Consider the following 20166-nt stretch of genomic DNA (forward strand, 5'->3'; position numbering starts at 1 on the left):
AACTCCAAATGAAACTCTGCAAGACTACGAGTCACCAGAATCTGTTTTTGTCACACAGAAATGACCTCACTGCAATCACTGGGACTTGGAGGCTCCCTCTTTGATGGAATCTGAAGATAAGTGACCGCGTACCACAGGGCGGGGCCACTCTTATACACTCGGCCACACCCAACATGGCCGCTGTCCAGGGCTGCTGGGAAATGTAGGCCGATACCACTACACCCGTCTATAAGGATAAAAGGAGCATCAAGTTGGCACAGTATGGCATCACAAATTATAATCATAGGCACACCACAGATGTGAACACAGAACTCTCATGTGGGCACATAATGACAGCACATCCACCAGCGCGCAGAAATTGCTGCTTCGTGAACTTTCACTCATGGTAAACCCCCACCTGAGCATGTCTTAGCGCAGGGGGGCATGACCTTGCAGATTACCACATGACTTGGCCCTATGGCTGGGGAGGGCCCTAGACTGCGCACCACAGCAACTCTGACACCTTTAGTGCGAGCAGATCTGGACTTCAAAATGGTTTTAATTTCAGAAACCAATTAAGGTGTCAGCAGAGTTAGTACATATAGGAGTTAAGACTTCTTGGCTAAAACAACTTCCACTAAGACATTGTAATATAATTGGATGAGAGTCAATGGCAAAGCAGGGGAATATGTTTCAAGGCAGACGTAAACCTATCAGCATCAGGAGGTGGTTAACTCAAGCCAACAGAGGCGGATTTGGATGTCCCCTTAAAAGATGGGTAATGGTGGAAATCCTACAGATATTTGCATAAAGCTCTGAAGTCTGTTGGTAATAAGAAACAGCAGTTCTTGATCTGGTCTCCTATACACATTTCGGCAGAAAGGTTTTCCACAAAGAACGAATATTCAAACCATCTGAGATTTTACACCCTTAGCCAGAAACATTAAAAATAGAGTGAATTACAAAACATAGCAGTCTAGTTACATTTTGTTGTTGTCCCGGGCCTCTGATCAACTAATACTGTCCTCTTCTAGATGAACGAGTCACAAACATCTGGTGGATCAATGAGTATTAAAGATTGGCAAATGAGCTCATTGTTAATTACATAGAAACACTTCTGTTTTAGAACGTTTAATACATTTATTTGCTCCCTTTAATTGCATGATGTTGTATCTCAGTTTCTAACCTCAACCACCTCCTAGAATAAGTCTTGGCAAGCAGCCTAAACTACATCTGGACGGTTGAGTTTCAAAGACAATAATTTGGTTATCCATCACTACATCTGGACGGTTGAGTTTCAAAGACAATAAATTGGTTATCCAATTGGAGTGCAACAGCATTGGTGGCCCTGGACTATTTATGGCAAATATTAGTACCCACAGTTGTAATAATTTGCTGCCACAGAATCTCCAATAAATTAAGGAATTCCGTATAAAGTCGGAAGCCTACTCATTCTTTAATCTATATATATAAAAACAAAAGTATGTCTGTCTGTCTGTTTGTCCTTTATGCATTTCTACACCATCCATACGATCGCCATAAAACTTTGGGAGGTTGTTGAGTACACTCCCACAAAGGTTTCTGTCATTTTGTTTTTAAATCGAACCCCGAGGGCCCTCATAATCTTTCGAAAACTGAAATAGAATTTGCGAGCATCGTCAACAGTTATGACCCCAAAACAGAAATTGATTGTTCAATCTACAAAGCACGAAAGAAAAAGGCATTACGAGCTTCAGAAACAGACGAGCAACGGGAAACAAGATTAAAATCTGTTCGAATACAACCTGCTGAAGCCCGTAATGCTGTTCGAATACAAACTGCTCAAGCCCGTAATTCTCAAATGAATGAGCAAAGAGAATCAAGATTGGAAGCCGATCGAATACGCACTGCTCATCCCGTTCTTCTCAAACGAACAAGCAACGAGAATCAAGATTGGAAACAGATTGATTACGCACTGCTCAAGCCCGCTCGATTAAAACAGGAGAGCAACGAGAATCAAGATTGGAAAACGATCAATTACGCACTGCTCAAGCCCGCTCGAATTAAACAGGAGAGCAACCAGAATCAAGATTGGAAGCCAATCAAGGACGCACTGCTCAAGCCACACTTAGAAATGTTTTCAAAAATAAAATGAATACGTTTCAGTAACAATGACACACTGTAAATTTAATGTTATATTAACGAGTTTCCTTGAATTTCCTTTCTTCTGAGATCGCAGCAACGCGCGACGGGTAAGCTAGTTATTTCTACAAAGTCAGATAATGGGTTTGCAAGTTGCATGGTGTAGGGGGAATGGAAGCAATCATGTGGGTCCTAGACATATCATGTCCTTTACTGCATGATTACTGCATGAGTGAAGTAGTGTGGCTCACTGGTTAGAGGCGGCAGACCCGAGAGCAGAGGACGGCCCGGGACCAGGGTTCGATTCCCGGCGCGGCAGTTTTCTGGACCAGGGTCAGCGGACTCGATAATTCTCTCGCCTCGGTGCCCACTCTGATCAGCGATCACACTCGGCAACTCTGGGCATTAGCTTGCCTCATCTTCACTAACGGCCCTACCAGACCGCCGGGGATGCCTGTTCTCACCCTGGAGATACCCATTAAGGGACCATCTCTCAGGGAAGCCTGGAAGGGTTTCGCAGAGGTCGAAGGGCCTTGGGACCCTACGGGTAAGTAGTGCGCTATATAAATGCCAATACATTTACATTTACATACATTTGCCCCAATTCTGAGATCATTTCCACACAAATTTCCCTTGTATGTTAGTCTTCACCCTGCCAATAGAGTAATCATGCCCTGCCGAAATACCTTGCCCTATGGAGATTTCCAAAGTTCTACTAATGTGTAAATCAATGCATGTTTATGTGAGTTTTCTTATACCTCCAGGTGGACAATCTGAAGTTGTATCCCTGGTGGAAATGTGCATTACAAATCTATTTTACCTGAGGCAGGGGGCAAGATGGCCGCCAGGCTGCTGTAGAGAGCAGTCGCATTCATTCCTTCTCCTGGACCCAGGGATTAAATGGCTGGATGTAGGAGTAAAATATGCTGATTTTCCGAGGTATACTCTGCGCTAAAGGAGGTACTAAAGGAGGTACTGGCATCAAAGCATTGCAAAAGGTGCTTACAACTTTGAGACTCTATTATTGTGAACATTTTAAGAAAGCGCTTGTTTATGGTATCACTACAGCCTTAAGGATGTCGCAACGCACAGGCACGATACCAAAGACCACGTTGAGTAAACGTGCAACAACAACTACTGCATCGAGTGGCGCTGCCCAAAAAATGCAGTCCAAGAAAAGTGAGAAATCTATGAAGGATAAAGAAAAAGCCGATTCTAAGGCCGAGTCTAAAGCAGCAATACAAGTAATACAAACGGAGACTCCTGGAGTCAAAGGGCAGGTACAACAGAGGCGCACTCATTAGGAAAGCGGAGCAGCAAAACACGCGATCATTGTACCTACCTCCAGTAGAGATCTGCGGCAATCCACTGTCACTGAGGCATTTGCGGGGAGAAGCCAACATGTAATCTCGGCCGCTGGAGGTGCTTCAGAACTAAACGCAAAGCTGAACGCGGAAACTGTGCTCGCCGACCGCGAGGACGCAAGCACGGCGGTTGCTAGGCAACCAGGGCTTGAGACGCCTACGCCTCTAGCGGGAGCCGCGCAAGGAAGGGAGAATACTGCGAAGGCTGGCGAGGACGCTAACACAGGCAAGGACGCTAATGCAGGCGAAGAAGCTGGTACAGAGACGGCGAATACTACCAGTAAGCCTAGCAATGGACAGCCGAAGGATCAGACTGAAACGGTAAATACTAATAATGCTCAAATGCTTGAAGCACTGTTGGAAGTAAACCTAGCGCCAACACCTGTGGATAGGAGTGTAATGGCACAATCTAACTGGGGAAGTATGAAAAGCATACAGAGTCACACAACAAAGGGGGCTAAAGGGAGGAGAGTACGTTCTCCGGAGGGGGAAAAATTCTACTCAGTGACTGAGGGCTCAGATTCTTCACTGTTGGGGTCAGAGGAGGAGGAGGGTACTACCACAGATCTTTCATCAGGGACAGAGTCAGAAAGATCTCTCTCTAGTGAACACAGAAATAAGGAAACACAAAAGAGAAGAAGAAGAACTATGATAAGGCGCGATAGAGAGATGGACAGAGCAGCGACAAGCACAAATCGGAAATTGCTATGGGATTATGGTAGTGCTTCCAAAATGTATCAGGAACAAGATTTGGGCGTTGCACCTGAGAGTTACCCCTTAAGTGCTTCCAATGACTTAAATGATATCCCGCCTCAAGCAACTTTGGATGGTATGTTCTCTATGCTGAAGCAAATGCACTTAGAGGCTCGCTTAGAAAGCAGACGAGCTAGGCAGGACACTAAGAAAATACAAGCAAGCATTAGGAAAATGAATAGAAAATATGTGGAAGTGGAAGGCAGAGTGGAACAAGTTGAAGAAAGAACTGGAAGGCTGGAGGACGAAGTCACAGACTGGCAGAATGCAAGAACAGAGCAAGGGAAGGTGATTGAGGACTTGCAGTGGAAGCTGGAAGATTTTGAGAATCGCCAAAGGCGGAATAATCTACGCTTTTTAGGCCTAGAGGAAGGACTGGAAGGGAAGGACCCGAGGGGGTTTATGATTAAACTACTAAAGGATGCATATCCAGAGGCGCAGTGGCAGTGGGAACTTGAAGTACAGAGAGCGCACAGTTTCCCACTGACGCAGAAGGGAGGAAGAGGCAGTAATCAAAATGGTCTACCCAGGGCAATGCTTGTCTTTTTTGGGAATTTTTTGGCTAGGCAGGAAATTATGGAGACTGCGAGACCAGACAGAAAAAAGTCAGTTGAAGGGATTACATTTTTTACGAGGCCTGATTTTTGCCACACGACCGTGGAAAGGAGGTGGAAACTTAGACAGCTTATCACTCCTTTCCAACGTCAGGGCTCTGAAGCATACTTGATGTACCCATCTAAGCTAAAAGTTGTTACAAGGGGACGCATCAGAATGTTTTTCTCGGAAGTAAAGGCAGGTGAATATCTTGCAGAGGTTACAGAGTCTCAGAAAGACAGGAAGGGTAGGGAATCAGAACCAGCATAAGATGCATATGGAAAATACTAGGTATATTGTATATTGGATATTAAATATGGTAACATGGGTAACTAGGGCGGGAGAAGGAAAGCGGCACTACAGCAGTGTGCAGTCACACATAGGTCAAAATTGACCTATTTGCCTGTAACAGGGGGGGGGTTAGCAAGGGGAGGGAGGGCAAGGGGGGGTTGGGGGAGGGGGGTGGGCAGGAAGGTGGTGGTAAAGAGATAAGCGTATGTTCAGCACAAAATAAGAGGTTATGTAGACACACAAAGGTGGCAGTAAAAAATCTAGAGGAATTTGTTTGTGGGCTCTTTTACAAAAGCAGATGGCAATAAGAATTGCTACGATTAACATATGTGGTTTGAATGACGGTGGGAAAAGGCAGAAAGTAGCGGCCATGTGCAGATTATTAAAATTAGATTTTATATGTCTTCAGGAAACACATGTGAGACGGAAGGATAGGTATCTTATGGATCAGTTAGGGTTCGAAGTTCTAGCACACACGCAGCAAGATGCTAAAACAAAAGGAGTGGCCATACTGGCAAAAAAAGGATTGATGGTAGTAAAGAGAAAGAAGGAAGACGTTGATGGTAGATGGGCGATGATAGAAGGAGAGATAGCCGGATGCTGTTACACAATTGTTTCTGTATATGGCTCTAATGAAGATGAACCTGATTTATTTGATTTTTTAGATACCGAACTGTCATTATGGTCAGAACCAATAATCTTGTGCGGAGATTTCAATATCAATGGGTTAACAGGGTTGGGTATGATGGGAGGGGGGATGAAGGGAGATCGCAAGAAGAGAACAAGAAAGGCCATCGTTAATCTAATGAATAATAATGCGTTAGTAGATGTCTGGTCGGCATATAATCCTACGGGGACAGGTAGCACTTTCTATTCTGCCCCCCATAAAAGTATAGCCAGACTGGACTATTTCTTAGTCTCTAGTCCCTTAGTACCAGAAGTGAAAATAGAAATGTTACCTCGGGTTTCCTCAGACCACAATCCATTGGTGTTGACCATCTCCCAGAACCTTAGTACTAGTCGCAAAGAATATAATTGGACATTCGAAAGGGGGCTGCTCAAAGAAGATGATTATGTCAGTAGAATGAAGGCATGGATTACACAGTTCTGGGAGGTAAACAGAGGCACGGCAACTACAGGCATGGTTTGGGATGCATTCAAAGCAGGGATAAGGGGGGAAACACTGGCTTACACTCTACACAGGAGCAAAAAGGAGAAAATGGAATTAGCTAGTAGGCTACAGGATTTAAGGAACTTAGAACAACAGCTTATTCAGTTGGTTACGAATCAAGAACCTCTTGAGCAGATTTTATTAGAAATAGAATTGAAAAAGGCAGAGACTGGGGAAAGATTGGCTATTAAAGCAGCAGCTAATTATTTAGCAAAAAAGGAAAAGTGTTATGAATTCAACGAGAGGGTTGGACATATGCTAGCAGTGCGTACTAGACAAGACCTGGCAGCCGGGGAAATCAAAGAAATCAAGAATAAAGAAGGGAAGGTTGTAACCAAGGTGGAAGATGTGAGGGAGGTGTTTAGAGAGTTTTATTCAGAACTTTATGACCAGGATGTGAGAAGTAAGGAAGAGGAAATAGAGGATTACTTGGCTGGTATCCCTCACAAGGAATTGACTCTGGAGGATAAAGAGGCCCTGGAGTCGCCACTAACACTGGGTGAAATACATAATGCAGTATTGAAACTTCCCTCAGGTAAGGCCGCGGGACCTGACCAGATACCGGCAGAATTTTATAGGACGTTTTGGAACACATTGGGGATTGATATGTTAGAAATTTTAAGGCATGCACAGACAGGGGAAAATACACCACAATCATGGGCCGGTGCAAGTATTGTAGTTATTTTGAAAAAGAATAAACCGCATTTGGATCCTGGCTCTTATAGGCCAATTACGCTCATGAACGCGGATGCAAAAATATACTCCAAGGCTCTTTCACAAAGGCTTAGCAGGGTAATTGAGGGGTTGGTATATACAACACAACATGGTTTCATACCGGGTAAAGGGACTACGGAACACACAAGGAGGATGGTTACCATATTGGATGTTACGGGAGCTGCAGGAGACCCTGCCTCGGCCATCTTCTTGGATGCAGAGAAGGCCTTTGACAGGGTCTCCTGGAGTTATCTGTGGAAAGCCTTGGAGTGGTTTGGGATAGGAACAGGTTATATAGAGGCCATAAAGGCGCTATATATAGCTCCAACAGCTAAGGTGAGGATTAATAGAGGGTATACAGAGGACATACGTATAAAGCGCGGTACAAGACAGGGTTGCCCGGCTTCACCACTGCTATTCGCCCTATATTTAGATTCTTTTCTGCGAAGATTAGAAGGAAACCCAAATATTCTCCCGATTGGAATACACGGCCATGCATATAAGACACTTGCATACGCAGATGACGTGGCAGTGGTTACACCAGATCCAGGGTCAGCTATTATAGAAATCGAACAGGAGGCTGCACTTTTTGGCACATTTTCAGGTTATTCATTAAATAAAGGAAAAACACAAATAATACAAAACAACTGGGTAAACTATCATGATATAAGAATAGCACCTGAAGTTACATATTTAGGGGTGAAGATTACAGCCGAATTAGATAGATTAGTAGAAATCAATATGAGCCCGCTGTTGGAAAAAATTAAAACAAACACAGAAAGAATGAACAATTTACACCTGACCTTAATGGGCCGAATTAATGTCATCAAAATGGTAACATTTCCCAAAGTTTTGTATTTATTTAGATCCATACCCTTATTTTTTGAAAATGTTTGGTTCAGCAAGTTAGAATCGATTTTGAATAAATTCATTTGGGTTAAAGGGAAAACAAGAAGAGCCTACAGACACTTAACGGTAGATAGAGAAAAAGGGGGTTGGGGCGCACCGGATTTCAGGCTCTACTATTGGGCTGCTGTACTACAATATAGTAGGGTGTTAATAGGCGGGGGAGGTTTGGAACATCTAACGGGCACCGAGGCAGGATTACCTAATGTTTATGCCTTATTATTGGGGGAGGAAGTAGAGAATGGGTTTCTAAATACAACTAAATTCACGTATTTCAAACACACGAGATTTAAGACTTTGAAAGCAGTATATAGGGTGTGGAAAGGAGTGGCTAAAAAATTTGGGCTAGGTAGATTTAATAATTATACAAGATTATATACAAACAGCTCACTGCCGAGGGAGATCTTTAAGGATGCCACTATGTATGATTGGTATAATAAAGGCATAGTGCAAATAGGGAACTTACTGGATAGGCAGGGCAATATCCTGCAGTTCGGGGCACTCAAAGCAAAATTTGGATTAGAGCATAATAGTTTCTATAAATATCTCCAAGTGAGGAGTTTTCTAACACAAAAACAAGGTGGCCCGGCAGGGTTGGGACAATGCAAAATTATGGATTATATAGAAACAACTAGCAAATGCACGATAAGACATCTTTATGCAGAATTGAAAGAAAACAAATCAGATGAAAGAGCAAAATTTTCACAAAAATGGATGGAAAAATTGGGGTCAGGCTCAGAAACTTTTCAGGAGTCATTGGATTTGGGTAGAACAGTGCTATGTTCGGCAACCCTCCAATCACAGCACTTCAAAACAGTGTTCTCACTTTATCATACACCGGCTAGAATCGCCCAGTGGGGTGGGACAACAGGAATAACATGCCCACGATGCAATGCGAGTGGGGCAGACATTGTACATATGTTTTCACAGTGCCCACAACTATTTACTTTGAAAATGGCCATTGAAGAATTTTTTGATAAAACAGTTAGGATCAAGATTAAGCTTGCAGATGAATTAATCATTTTAGGGGTGGTAAATACGATAGAAGCTATGCCAGTAGAGTTTATTTTTGTTTCAATCGCAGTGTTCTGTATCTGCATAGCAAGGAATTGGCTGAATAAGGCTCCCCCACTATTCTCAGATTGGATTGCCAGCCTTCTCACTATTTATAATTTAGAAAAGGCAATATACGACAGGAAAGGCAGAAGGGCCAAGGCATTAGGTAAAATAATATGGCAACCTATCACGACGTGGAAAACCAGTAGGATAAACCTAGAATAGTATAAGAAAGTGTGATCTGTTTTGAGGGCTGTTTTGGGTTGGGGGGCAAGTCTTTTCATTACATCTGCTTGTGATATGAAAATTGTATAAGCAATGAAATGTATATATAACCACCTGAGAAATTGGAATGTGCTGTAAACATACGTTGGAATATGTGGAAAAATTTCTTGAAAAATTTAATAAATATATTTAAAAAACAAAAAAAAAAACATATCTATTTTACCTATGTTCTGTTTAGGTGTACTAAATGTTTATCAATCTTGCCACACGTTTTTCTAGTAGGCCTTTAATGTCCATTGTCTTAGAATGTATTACTGTTTTCTTACTGTTTTTACCTGTATCGTGTTGTGTAACATCTTACAATTCTTTGTTTTAATAAGCCAAAATTGAACATTTTGTCTTTTTCCCATTTCGATATAAATATGGATCGAAATTAGTAAAAATAAATAATTATCAATGTTGTCACTATAAGAATTCATTTGGGACTACATATCAATGTTCTAATTCTGGTAAAATAAGCTAAAAAAATAATTCTTTTAAATTGTAAGCAAATAAATGTTTGGGCCAAAAATATTACACAAATATGTTATAATGTAGGTGCACAGGGAAAGAAAAGTATACTAGAATGTCAGACTCCACCTTTCAGTAAAACAGTAAATCATGATTCATCTAGGTCCTTTTGTTCTTACATTCGCAGGATTCCCAGGCAGAACAAAACGATGATGGAACTAATCGAGCTACCTGGTCCAATAAAACAGAGTATCTCCTCTCTATGGTTGGATATGCTGTGGGGCTTGGCAACATCTGGAGATTCCCGTACCTTACGTATAAGAATGGTGGAGGTAATTAGATTTATTTTCATTGTATTATTAGTGCCCGCAAAGGCCCTGAACCTGAGCGGTGAGGCCCTCTATCGAAGCAGAGGGTCTTGAACAACCAGTATAGCATGAGGCAGAAAGGCTGAAAGGCTACTGGAACAAATCATCCACTGAGGGTAGAGTGTTCTAAATTAAAAAGAGATAAATAGAAAGACAAACGTTGGAATGTTGAAGTAGAAAGTTCATACCAGTCATTATAATCCCTGACCTACTTCATTGTCTTTAATCGAGCTCCCTACATTCCAAAGTTCAAATATAGCTTTATAGCCCACCGTACCAGGCTATACCGGCCATTAAAGGACCTAAACAAAGGCGAACTCCTTTACAAGGGAGTAGGCCTTGAATGACAGGTATAATAGACCAGCTATAGAAGACTATAAGGCTATTAGAACATTTCACCCCTAGTGGGCAGAGCGTCCTAGCTAAAAAAACAAAGGCATCGGAGCTCAAGGGGGTTGAAATCCCTGAAGCTCCAAAGCCTTCTTTTTACTGCTGTTTCTGTGATCGTTTTAAAGCTAACAGCGTGCACAGGGCAATGACTGTTAGCTGATGAACATTCACAGCAAGAGCTGTGAAAAGGGGCTGAGGTCAGCCCCTGGTTCTCCCCAGCTTGGCTAATCTTATTTTTTTCGTGCAGCTGAGCCAGAAAGACTCTTGAGCTGAGCAGCATTACCCCTCTCGCCTTCAAGGCTCCAGTGACTCCGAGCTAGGGAAGAGGGACAAGAGAGGCAGGAGGCTCTTGTGTGCCCTACAGCACAGCCTCTGCCTTTTGTTTTTCCCTGTGCAAATATAAATGAAAATGAGTCTTTTTTGGGTCTTCTCTATGCGGAATGTTAGACAATGTTTTAAGTTAAGTTAAAAACAGACCAATAAACAATTATTTTACCTTTGAATGAAAGCATGCCTAACATCACTATGAATTATTCGTTTTTTCAAAACTAATATTGTTTTATTTCAAATTGGCACAGTTTGCCCATTTAGCCATGTATGTAAGTATGTAACATCACCCATTCACCCCTAAACTCTATCCATCCCTGAACCCTGAAAACCCCTTTCTACATCTAAACTCCAACTATACCAACATCCTTAATCCTCCTCACCACCCTAAAGTCCACCCAATCCTGAACTTTACTTTTGGAAGGTGGATTAATAGTAAGGGTCAGTATGCATTCACCACTAGCAATGAGGCCACCAACGCAATGTGAGGTCAAGTCAAGGTCTCAGTGCATTAGCCCCTGGCTCAAGCACTGGTAGCTGGCTGCGGTCAAGCAGGCTCAACTCAACAGACAGGTACATCAAGCATTTAAAAACACCAACACATTGAGTAAGATACAACCCACAATATAAATCCCATACCAATTAATTATAATAAGAAATTTTTACTTTTTAAAATGATACCAACACTAAAACAATTCAATGTAGGGAACCGCTGATAATAATTTTTTAAGATGAAACACTTTCTGCTGCTTGAAAGCATATAGCGGTACACAAGGGGGTGGTGATGGATGGAGCATCTGACCAATCAAACACTCATACCCAGTCAACAGATCTGGGTTCAATCCATCACCGTTCCTTAGCCCACTCTGCCACCCCAGTTCAGACATGATCATATGCAAATCAGTCTGACCCTGTGCCTCATGGGAACAGTCCAGGCCGAACTGCCAAGCCATGCCTTCCCTGGACCGGAAACAAGCTTCCTAGGACCGGTTTCTGGGATTACAGCTGTCTTCAGCAAGGCTTGCTTGAATCCAGTGGCAAAGTGAGCAAGGGACTCACGTCTAAGCATACCCTGCCATTTTATGGCAAAAAAAGCGGTACAAAAGGGGGTGGTGATGGACGGAGCATCTGAACCAATCAAACACTCACACCCAGTCAACAGATCTGGGTTTAATCCATCACCGTTCTTTAGCCCACTCTGCCACCCCACTTCAAATATGGCCATATGCAAATCAGTCTGACCCTCTGCCTCATGGAAACAGTCCAGCCCGAACTGCCAAGCCATGCCTTCCCTGGACCGGAAACAAGCTTCCTAGGACCGGTTTCTGGCATTACAGCCGTCTTCAGCAAGGCTTGCTTGAATCCAGTGGCAAAGTGAGCAAGGGACTCACCACCCCCTTTTGTACTGAAAACATATAGCAGCAACTCGGAAAATCTGGTTGCATTTGACCGGTACAAAGTCAAAGTTTGAGACCAACCACAATGGACCCTGGTCGGATACACTAAGCAATAGGCCTCAGTCAAAATGTTACCATCAAACTTATATACTTTTCTGAAGGGTTTTCTCTCAGCATTGTCGGTCCGCTCCAGCAGGCTGATTTCAGTGCAATGTCGTTGGATTGTTCTCCGTAGGGCCTCAGTCAAATGCTGGAAGTCTGGGGCTCTACAGCTTTCAGCGGTGACTCCCTAGGCTCCATAAGCAGCCATTCCAACCCTGCTAATAATTGATATGTTATTCCCTAGGTTCTTGTAGGACCCTCCCTGAATCCTTCCTGATTGAGCGCTACTGGGACCATGCTTATAGCTGCGTTTTCAACATAATTTGTAAGTTAATTCTTCTGACTTGCTGGAATCCTGGAATAGAACTTCTTTAAAAATCGACTGTTTTAATTTAAATTCAGTCTTAGCCAAGCGAGTATGGGCCTACCAAAAGTGCCGGGGCCTTGTACATGATTAGTTAATTCTTCTCCCCCATAACCATCAGTGCTGGTAGTAATACTACTAGTTCTAATCACCTCATTAAGCTATGAAAAACGATAAAATTAAGTTGTTTTCTTGTTCAATGACTTTGGGATATTTTTTGCTGCAGATAACGCTCCAAAATCAGCCACCTCCTTTTTTCTGAAATATTCAACTAAACCATAATACTATGTGAGTCATCCGGATGTGGTTTTAAAAGCTATTGCATGAATTGTACATGCCAATTACTCTTTTACGATAAATAATTATGCGCAGCACACAGTTGGTGAGATTGCTAAGCGCCCCCCTCATTGAAGTGAAATGTGCATGCATTTTAGCCATGTCACTGGGAGCACCAATATCAATAAACTAAGTATATTGATTCGTAGGTCCAAAAATGCGAATCGTTAATTCCAACTAATCCTTATAGTTTCAGGAGTCCTGATGATGATCTGAAATTCATACAGATCGAAACGTCGTCGACCTACCCAAGGAAATACCCCCACTCCATTGTATATATTCATGTGGTTTTTTTAGCCTTGTTGTTGTGTGAGAGTCCGTTTTTTCACTATGTTCACTCATGTCACGTTCTGCACCTTACCACTTATTTGAGCACCTGAAAAATGTTATAAGAACTGTATACAAAAAGAAAGAAAGAAAATAAAAAATATTTTGTATGAACCTACTTCTCAAGCTCCCTAGCGTTAAGTAATTAATCGCTATAGTAGTATTATTATTCCTTGAGGACCTTATCAGGCCACCCTTGAACCATTGTTCTTTTAATAGTACGAACCTGAAATCCAGGCCGGGTTGGGGTGGAAGGCAGCCAGCTTGACTTTTGATGTTGAGTCGGTCATCATTTGAAGATTTTTCTAAAAGTTGCTCCAAACATCTGGAACTTCTTCCTGAAGTTCTCCTTCAGGGTCCAAAATATCCAAATCACAAATCCATAGGGTCTAGAAGCACTGAGACTACCCTTGGAAGTTTGGGACTACAATTCCCACAATGCACCAGACCAAATCCTAATTTTCCACTGGACACACTCCAGGCTGGCGGCTTCTTGAGGGAGATGGTGCAGGTAAGCTCTGTTGACCTATTGCTTCCAGGGAGTTCACTTCTTAATCCTTTTTGAAGCAAGGCAAAGTCCACAGAGGTGTAGCTCTAAGTGTCAGCAGGAACAATCCTTCAGCCTGCAATCCTTTGTAGTGCCTTGGTGGAGTTCCCAAGTGGTGGAGTATATTATGTCATGTTGTTCAAGCCGATATTTAGTGCCGGGTGTTTATCACATACAGTAAAATCAGCATGAGTGGCATCACATGCATCGCAAGAGGGTGCTGCTTCTTTCTCCTATTTGAGTAGATGTTCTACTCGAGTGGCAGCTTCCTCAACATAAAGGGAAGGCTTCTCAACCCGAGCGCGGTAGCAACTATCTGGGACTGCCTGTGTTGTCTTAACGGGAGGTGGTCTGGAGTGAGATTTTCCTTGCTTGTGCTCATCAACTTAATATTGGTGAGAGCGAAGAAAAACCTCCGCTCTGCAGAGTTTTTTAGAACTCTACACGGAGTGCCAAAAACTCTGCAAACTCCATGAGCGAAGCAGAATTCCACACCCAGGCCTAAATGCTATGCTGCTCTTACATATTTATTCAGTGAACTAGGGTGACAAGCAGGGGGCAACCCTGTCCAATGAGTTATAGATGACAGCTTGTTTCAAAGTGTGGCATATTCTTGTCGCACAAAGCACTGCTTTTTAAATATCAAGATGGAGACTTCCTTTCTTGGAGAGTAAGACCTGGGTAAACCAACCTACTGGTGCAGCTCATTTCCATTATCACTCCCACTCTAGTCCTTCTTCAAATTTGATTCTTCAGGCTGCCATTTAGCTGGAGGGTACAAGAGATGGGTTGGCCTGGCATTCCTTACTAAATGCTCTCTCTGAAGCCCAGCTTGATTTACCTAGCCTTGGTCCTGGCCTGTTCTCTGTAGCTGCAGATCTCTCCCTGTCAGATAACCTCTGTCCCAGTACAGGCCACTTATCACCTCATCAAAGCAGTTTGGCTAAGCCTGTTAATGCTGACCAATCAGGAGAGCCTACTAGAAGGCTGGATTTTGGCTCACAAAAAAGAAAGTCCTATAACGTATTTTCTGTATTAGTTATGATAAATTCAGCAGTGGCAAAATGTTGGATTTATCATTACCAAACTGTGGAGTCCTTGAATGGCACTTTGAGCTCCTTCCTATCAATATGTATACTTAAATAAAGTAATCCAGTGTTCGCCTATGAAGCTAATTATCTGCAATTGGGAACACAAAAGTGGCAGATTTACCCTTGCCAGGGTATATAAAACATCCTTTATAATATCCCTGCTTATAGTTACTTGGCACCCCCACCACCCCCCACTGGGGCACTTTGGGAGACCTTAGGTGTGACTCATATGTAAACATAAGTTTTATTGCCACTTTGGAAGAACCTTTAATTCCAAAGCCAAATCTGCACATAATTTACTTTTAAAGACAGTCTGCAAAGCAGTGATGCCTTTATAAATGACAGCAGGCAATACAGCAGTGCACCCTCCCACGCAGGAAATCTACTGGGCCAATACGTATTGGTCAACGTAGGCCAATACGTTGGCCAAAACGTATTGGCCAACGTAGGCCAATGCTACGTTGGTTTAGGCCAACGTAGCATTGGCCTAAAAGTGACTGAGTGAAATCTTGTACATTTCACTCAGCCACTTTTAGGAGGCATTCCTGCGCAGGAACGCCCCCCCCCCCCCCCCCCCCCCTGCACCAGAATGCCTCCTTAAGGCGCAGGGCTTTACAACGTGACGCATCTCCCAGATGCGTCACGTTGTAAATAGCCCGCACCATGGCACATCTTTTGCGCCGCCGCTGCGTCACAAAAGTGACGCAACGGCGGCGGAAAAGAGGCGCAAGGGGCTTGTAAATCTGCCCCAGAGAGTTTAATACAATAATGACACTTTCTTGCGATGTTCAAATAATACATGTTCATTGAAACTCCACACATTATAAATCGATGCTGCCCTATATAGTAATATATGTAAAACTGCATGTCATTTCAAAGGAAAATGTGCTGTCTGTAATTGACCTTGTACTACCACACCATGATTTAATGATATGTTTGTGATAGTGTGCTGCAAAATGTACCTCCAGCTACACACTGCACCCATATCTCTCTCCTGCTTAACTGGTATCGGTCATTTGAAACAGTTTTTCTTTGTGTGATGCTTGGATTTTTTACAATCCCTTTGACTTTAAGGATGTGACATTGGTGGCAACACTCTCACTATGAAAAAGCTTCCAACACCACTGCCCATTTTAATTTATACGTCCCTCCTTTTATTAAATTGATGCTTTCCACCAGTGTCAGATGGCTCAGTTACGCTGAAACAAAATATTGTCTCTATTGATGGGCAGATGCAGAATGACAGCCCTGCATCTTTTCATTGTAGGCTCACTTTATTGATGGTATGAAGAATTGCCTGAAGCTGATTACAGACAAAATGGAGAATATTAAAATTTCAGGCAAAAACAGAACCCTGGCCTGCCCTCCTTTGAATGTCTACCTCTGTGGTCCTTAATTTGGGAGTTTTCTTTGATAGTGATCTGTCTTTTGCTTTGGATTATTACACTGTTTTCTTCCATGTTCTTTCAGCTAAAAGTATTGTGCAAGATTCTCCATTGTTGTCTGCTAAGTGGCATTGCTTAATCATCGAGGCAATGACTTACATGCCCTGGATATCGGTTTTGCATTGATTCTTGCCTCATCCCTTGATCTCCTTTTGAGACTTCAATGAATTCTGCATTTTGCTGCCAGATTGACGATTGGTACCTCACTCAATGTTTCTGCCTCTGCTTCTCTGAGATATATTGGTTGCCCATACACAAGAAGTTTATTTTTAAGGTCATGTACATCACCTTTAAAGCTTATCGCTTTACTTATAAACTGTATATCTGTCTCCAAGCATGCTACAGAACTGGCGGAAACCATCCTTAATTATGACATTGATATTGCATTCATCACAGAAACTTGACTTAATTAATCACCCTTCCCGATCCTTGACTTACTAGTTCCTCCTGGGTTCACAATCATTAAAAAAGACATAATCAATCAAATAGGCGGGGGCTTAGCCATTGCCCACAAGAATACTATCACAATTGTGGAATCTGTCTCCTCCACCTACAGCACATTTGAATATCTCAACAAACTACCACCTTCTCTACCACCCCCCAGGCAACATTAGCACCTTCCTCGAACACCTATCAGACCTGGTAACACACTGCTCACTCTCAGATGCCAACAACATAATTCTAGGCGACTTCAACCTCCCCTGGAATGATGAAAAAAACACTCAAATCCAATGCTTAAAAGAAGTCTTACTTGAACACAACCTTAACCACACTGCAAAGAACAAACCAACAACAGAGGCTCACCCTTGACACCATCATAGCCGAAGAGAAGGCGATAACCATCAACATCTTCACAGTTGATTTTTCAGACCACCGCAACATCCTGTTCCACTTACACCTGGAAGAATCATACCCCATCCATACTAAGAAAACCCTTCAGTGGTTCAGAAACCTAAGCCAAGCTCCCCTAGCTGAGCTGTAAAAAAAAATGATCTCTAGCCTTTCCCCTAAATCAGGCGACCTCTCAACGATTGAACTCACAACCATCTTTCACTCTATGATGACAGCTGTCTTAGACCAAGTAGCCCCTCTGAAACTAAAAAGATTAGAGACACCCATTCGAGATCCTGTTTCACCAAGGATCTCAACTCCGAAACACATCAACTCAGAGCTGCAGAAAGACACTGGAGAGTCAACCCTTCCTCAACTCAGCTCCACCGACTCAGAGCAGAACACAGAACATACAAAAACCACGTTCTCAAAGAAAAAGCTACCTTTTTCCGCAGCGCCCTTGACAATGCAATAAATCGTCCAAAAAACCTTTTCAACATCGTAAAAAACAGACTTAGAAACCTCCCGCTAAAGCCCCTTAGGGCTCTAAAGAACGCTACGACAAAGTCGCCAAATTCTTTGATGAGAAAATTACATTGATCGAGTCCTCCCTTGATATCCACAATGCCTGACTCCGAAGTAGGAACCCCCCTTCCTGAGACAAAGGGGGCAATCAAACCCCAGGATCCCCCTCTACTCTTAATTGCTGGAAAGCATTTAACCCACTCTCAGAAATGGACATCTCTGAACTAATTGCAAACTTAAAACCCTCCTCCCACTTCGCAGACCCCCTCCCGGCCTCCACCCCTCTCGACGATGATAATAAACAGCTCGCTAAACACAGGGGTCATGTCAGACTGCCTAAAACTTGGCCAAGTCTCTCCACTACATAAAAACCAGGCTTAGACACTGAGGACCTTAACAACTTCAGGCCAATCGCTAACCTGCCCTTCCTGGCTAAAATCCTCGGGAAATGTGTCCTACTCCAACTCAACCAGCTCATCAACACCAACAATATATTTTCAACTCACCAATCAGGCTTTAAAAAGGGCTGCAGCACAGAGACAGCTATACTAAATATAGCAGAGGACATCCACAAATGTAGGGATGCTGGTCGCTGCTGCCTGCTCATCCTCCTAGACCTATCTGCGGCCTTCGACATGGTGGACCATAAACTTCTTCTCAACACCCTAAAACAATGGATCGGAGCAGATGGCATGGTGATGAAATGGTTCACCTCTTTCTTTCACAACCTTTTTCAACAAATCAAAATCTCGGATACCTCCACTATAATAGCCAGCGGTGTTCCGGAGGGCTCAGTCCTCTCACCTACTCTCTTCAATATCTGCATGGAGCCCCTCACTACCATAATCAATCAAGCCAACATCACCTACCACCTATTCGCTGATGACATCCAGCTCTACCTGGAAGTCTCCTTCCCAGATGACATAAGCCGCCTCAACAAAACCCTAAATAAAATTTAAAAAAGCCTATCACCCAACCACCTAAAACTTAACCAAGATGAGACAGAAATCTTTCTCCTTGCTAACGACGGAAAAACCCACCAGGTTCAAAAATGGATTATGCCTATGGACTCCCTAAACTTCGCACGTACCCTGACCGGCTCCACCAAGTCGCTGGGCATCTTACTGGACCTGAACATGAACTCACACATAAAGGCTACCACAAGGAGTTCCCACTACACATTAAAACTACTCAACAAAATCAAGCCCTTACTCCTGCCTAATGATCTCAAGACCGCAACGCATGCCCTGGGTCTATCCAGACTAGACTACGGAAACTCTACCCTCACAGGCAGAGCAAAATCTCATCTAGCCCCCATGAGAACAACTCTAAACACAGCAGCAAGGATGGTCACTAGAGAAAAAAGGCACAATCATATCTCACCCTCAAATGGCTCCCCGTTGAAGCACTCTGCCCGTTCAAAACTGCTTGTCTCACCCACAAAGTCCTTCATGCTGGTAAACCAGTCTATCTTGCAGCTAAGCTCACCAAGGCAGTCCAGGCAAGAAATCTGAGAAGCACCAACAACCTAGTTCTCATTCCCCCACAGAGACACAAACAAAAAGCCCTGGCATTCTCCTTTTTGGGAAATACCCCCAAAATCTGAAACTCCCTACCAGCAGAACTCAGCCCTAACTCCTCCTCTGTGACCTTAAAGAAAAAACATAAGGTTCTGCTCCTTGCTCGACACCTTTAACCTTTGGACCAATATGCCTTAGTGTCTTCCCAAAGACTCCCCATTTTTTGCTCTGTCGGTCTGCTCTTTCTTATTTACCTGTGTACATGCTGTAAAGAACTCTGATACCCTTGGGTCTTGTCAGCGCTATATAAAACTCTCTAATAAATAAATAAATACCGCTTCTTAGCCCCCAACAATTTAAGACAATTTTACTCATTATACTCCTCTTTGTCATGTGAGGTCTTGTAATGTCCTCTTTTTAGTGACCCTAAGCATTGGTTTGATTCGCTGGTAAGATGAGCTTCCTTAGTTTTAAGCTCTCAACACTAAAATCAGCCAGCCTCTAATGTCCTATTAGTTAATGAAATTGCGATGATTCTTGAAGACTTTGCTCTTCATTAGCCAGTGGCTACTTTTGCCTATTTCACTTTCCGTAGTGGTCAGTTTCATTAAGTGCCAGTGCACCTTTTATGTATTTGTACACTCTATAAAATCTTAAATTAAATCAAATCAAACTGAATCAAATATGTATAGGTTAGTAAACTAAAAAAGTGTTGGCTAGTGCCGGATCCAAAAATATGTGGATTTCGCATTTCTCATTTTGTTAACACTGTCGTCTATCTCATTATTCCACAAATAGACCGATGTTGTCATGAATGCCCCGGAAATATCAAGGATGAGCCACCACCATTCTATGGGTAGCCAGAATATTGTCAAGAATGTGCACAATATATAATATTTTGGCCATTTTTGT

The 20166-nt window shown here is 42.9% G+C and overlaps 1 protein-coding gene across 1 annotated transcript in view; it reads left to right on the forward strand.

The window, feature by feature from the left end:
* Nucleotides 1–20166, forward strand: part of LOC147718734 (sodium- and chloride-dependent neutral and basic amino acid transporter B(0+)-like) — a 746574-nt gene that overhangs the window by 116232 nt on the left and 610176 nt on the right. The window contains exon 2 of the mRNA XM_086966771.1: nucleotides 9872–10016. Coding sequence (XP_086822897.1) covers nucleotides 9872–10016 — 145 coding nt within the window. The remainder of the gene's footprint in view (nucleotides 1–9871; nucleotides 10017–20166) is intronic.

This window comes from Lissotriton vulgaris, chromosome 4_1 (assembly GCF_964263255.1).
Source record: "Lissotriton vulgaris chromosome 4_1, aLisVul1.2, whole genome shotgun sequence".
Classification (NCBI taxonomy): domain Eukaryota; kingdom Metazoa; phylum Chordata; class Amphibia; order Caudata; family Salamandridae; genus Lissotriton; species Lissotriton vulgaris.